Below are 3,719 nucleotides of genomic sequence, written 5' to 3' on the forward strand. Positions count from 1 at the left end.
CGGCTGGAACCTTCCCGAAGCGTGTGAAGGTGGTGGAGGTGGGACCGCGCGACGGGCTCCAGAACGAGAAGGTAACGGGCGGGCCCGGGCTCCCGCGGGGCTCCCTCAGCACCTCGCTGCGGGTTCTCTGACCAGACACCCGCAACGTGCCGTTGTGCCCCGCCGCAGGGTTTCGTTTTTTTTTTTAAATGCTGCTTTTTGATGTTGGAAGATAAGTTTTGGAGGTTTTTTGGAGTGGTGGAAAAGTTTATTGTGACAATAATAACTTAAGGTCGTTTTTCTTTTCTTCTCCTTCTTAGAATGTTGTACCGACACCGGTGAAAATCAATTTAATCAATATGCTGTCAGAGACGGGGCTTCAGGTTATAGAGGCCACCAGCTTTGTTTCCCCGAAGTGGGTTCCTCAGGTCAGTATTCAAACAGGATTTACAATCGTATGTTATAAAAATGCCTGATAATAGATTGTAATCCAATGCCAAGATTTTTCATGTTCCAGAATCCTTCTTATGGTGGCTTGTAACTGGGCAAGAAGCAGCAAACCAAATAAAGGGGCTTGCAATATTCCAGGTCTTCCCTTTGGACCCTGTGAAAGAGCAAACATACAGCTCAGATGCAAACAGCTGGTCGGCGCTGGCTAGGCTGGGTGACTGAACTGCAGTCCTTCACAGGACGCAGTGCTGTTTGCTCTTTAGAGGCGCGATTCTTATTCCTGAGTATTGTTGTCCCAGTTCATAAAAATAGATTTTAAAAATTCTTTCAGAATTTGCGGAAGTGGATGTTGTCACCCTTAGGAACCTTCCCTTGTTTACTTTTGCAGATGGCTGACCATACTGAAGTCATGCAAGGAATTAATAAGTTGCCCGGTATTAGTTATCCTGTGCTGACTCCTAATCTGAAAGGATTTCAGGCAGCGGTAAGAGATGGCAGTGCCTGAATGTTCACAGTGCTGGATGCGCAGGGTTGCCTGGGACAAAACAATTCAACTGTGGTTAGGGGTGGGAAATGCATCTTTCATTCTGGCAGGCAGCGGTCTCGTCTTGTAGTTCCTTTACAAGGGATCATTTTGCTGGGGAAATAGAAGTCTGTTGTTTATAATAGAAAATAACTTGACACATTTTCTGTTATTAAAAAAAAAAGTAATCTATTTTAATCGACAGTGATGCTTTCAGTCTTATCTGCATGTCCCACAGCTCTCCTGACTACACCCAGCAGATGTAGCTTTACACTTCTTTTTGAAGACAAACTGGGATGTGTTGTCATGTTTTTGCTGTAGAATGAACTGAGGAAAGAATTTGGTTATTCAGAGAAAAATTGGGGAAAAAATATTTTTTATAAAATGAAAGAACTGTAGTCAGGATCGTGCTTATTGTTCCCTTTGCAAGAGAAATCAGCTTACTTTAATTTATGTTGTCTATTGGCAGGTGGCAGCAGGGGCCAAAGAAGTGTCAATTTTCGGAGCAGCATCTGAGCTCTTCACTAAGAAGAACATCAACTGTTCCATAGAGGAGAGTTTGGAGAGATTTGATGAAGTGATGTCCGCAGCAAGAGCAGCCAGCATTCCTGTCAGGGGGTAAGAAGTTCCTGCTGCAAGCTTAGCATCGAGCAGGTCGTGTGGAGAGATGTGACTGCTTGTGTTTATCTCTCTGGAGTCCAGCCTGTGCAGCACTGAGGAGTGGGGTTTCTTTTAAACTTTACCTTTTTTTGGGGGGGGTGTCTCTCTACCCGGATGGGTGCAAGCTGATGTGAGCTCAGTGCATGGAGAACCGTTAATTTGGAAACGCTACCACACTAACACTGTTTCAGATGCTGGCTTGGTGTAAAGCTTGTGACAGTTTACACTCGTCCAGATGCGGGTTCACCCTTCATGTAATTATTCTGCCTTCAGCTTTAACAAATGATCCAAAATAATACTAGCTTCCTGGCAGGCACTCCACGTGGAAATGCACAGATCCACAAACATAGCAGTCCTGCGTACTCTTGTCTTGGCAAATTTTTCATGTCCATGGAAGAAGTAATTGTTGAATAGTTCATTATGTAAGCTTTGTCCATTGTATAGAGCATGCAAGATGCAGCACAAGTCCTGGCTAATTTGGCCAGTATAATCTCACTTAAGTTCTCTAGCTAAAGGTGTGTATTTTTTTTTAACCGTAGATACGTTTCTTGTGTCCTTGGGTGTCCCTATGAAGGGAAGATATCTGCAGCTAAAGTTGCAGAGGTGAGTTCATGATAAATATAACCAGAATTTCTGAAAGGTTTTTGGCTCCCTTTTATGCATGTGAGTTGGGAACTGGGGGCTGGAGGATGTGTCAAACCATTTAACTGAAGACTGGGGGAGGTTACAGCTAGCTGAAATGGATGGGGGAATTGAGGGAGAAGAGTCTGTTGTTCCCATGGCTGTTGTGCTCCAGGGAAGAGGGTGCTCTGGTTCCCCTGTACAGCGGGTCTCCAGCTCTGAGGAAGGTAAATGACAAAGCTGCCTTTTCAGTAACCATCTTGGCTTTTGGACAGGTCTCAAAGAAGATGTACTCAATGGGATGCTATGAGATTTCCCTCGGTGACACCATTGGCATTGGGACCCCAGGGAGCATGAAGGAGATGCTGACAGCAGTCATGAAAGAGGTGCCAGTTGGGGCTCTTGCCGTTCACTGCCATGATACCTACGGGCAAGCTCTTGCCAACATCTTGGTGGCGCTTCAAGTAAGATTCTTGCTTCGAATTATAGCATCTTTCCTCGAGTTTCTTCTCTGCTTGCTTGTGAAGCATAGATTTGAGGAGCCAGGACCACAGTTTGTCCTTTAAAAGGAGTTTACTGATGGTAGTTTTGTTTGCAGATGGGTGTGAGCGTGGTTGACGCTTCTGTCGCTGGCCTTGGAGGCTGCCCCTATGCCCAAGGAGCATCAGGAAACGTTGCTACGGAGGACTTGGTGTACATGCTGAATGGCCTGGGGATCCACACGGTAAGTATGAGCAGCCTTTGCCTGCCGCCCTCAGCCCCTCGTATGCTGGCTCTGTTCAGGCTTCAGCAGGGCTCAAAACTTGGCCCAGGGAGCCTGGGCGTAGCGGGTGCAGCTGGAGGATCACTCTGGCACTGCTGTGTCTGTGACTGGGGGCCTTGTCTTGCCGTGTCGATCCCACCCCACCAGGAGCATTTCCTTCTTTCTTTTTTTCACCACTCTGCGATTTGACCCTCGCTATCAGAACCGCACGAGTGAGCAGCAGGCACTCGGGACCTCCTTAAAGTACCCTTTAAAGGCTCCCTCATCCCCTGCTAGTCCCTCCCAGTGATGCCAGTTGTTACTGGGCGACTTTATGTGGCAGAACCAGTACCAAAGCATGTTGTATCTTTTTTCCCCATGAAGGGTGTGGATCTGCAGAAACTGATGGACACAGGCACATTCATTTGCAATGCTCTCAACAGACGAACCAATTCCAAAGTGTCCCAGGCATCTTGCAGACTCTGATACTGAATTGATTTTCTCCTCGGATCGAGAAGAAAGGAAGGATCTGGCATCGGCTGGGTTTCCCCTCTGTTCTGCTGCCTCTGATCTTCAGTGCTCCTTCCAGGCTTGGTGCTTGGAGAGAAAATGCATAATCCACTAGAATCAATGAAGAAATTAAAAAAATGAGAATACTATATCCAACCTTGAAGACGTTAGCCATTTGCCTTAGAGAAGGGAGGACGTAGATGAGCTGAGGAAAAAATAGTGGACATAATACTT

General features: G+C 46.5%; 1 protein-coding gene across 1 annotated transcript; it reads left to right on the top strand.

Annotated features, from left to right (window-relative positions):
- Positions 1-8: 8 nt before the first annotated feature.
- Positions 9-3,461, top strand: HMGCL (3-hydroxymethyl-3-methylglutaryl-CoA lyase). The gene is made up of 8 exons (XM_010294213.1): positions 9-71; positions 300-407; positions 818-913; positions 1,422-1,570; positions 2,152-2,215; positions 2,509-2,697; positions 2,832-2,957; positions 3,360-3,461. The coding sequence occupies exons 2-8, from the start codon at positions 339-341 to the stop codon at positions 3,459-3,461; spliced, it is 795 nt and encodes a 264-aa protein (XP_010292515.1). The 5' UTR covers positions 9-71; positions 300-338.
- The last annotated feature ends 258 nt before the right edge of the window (positions 3,462-3,719 follow it).

Source organism: Phaethon lepturus, unplaced genomic scaffold (genome assembly GCF_000687285.1).
Source record: "Phaethon lepturus isolate BGI_N335 unplaced genomic scaffold, ASM68728v1 scaffold49789, whole genome shotgun sequence".
NCBI classification, from domain to species: domain Eukaryota; kingdom Metazoa; phylum Chordata; class Aves; order Phaethontiformes; family Phaethontidae; genus Phaethon; species Phaethon lepturus.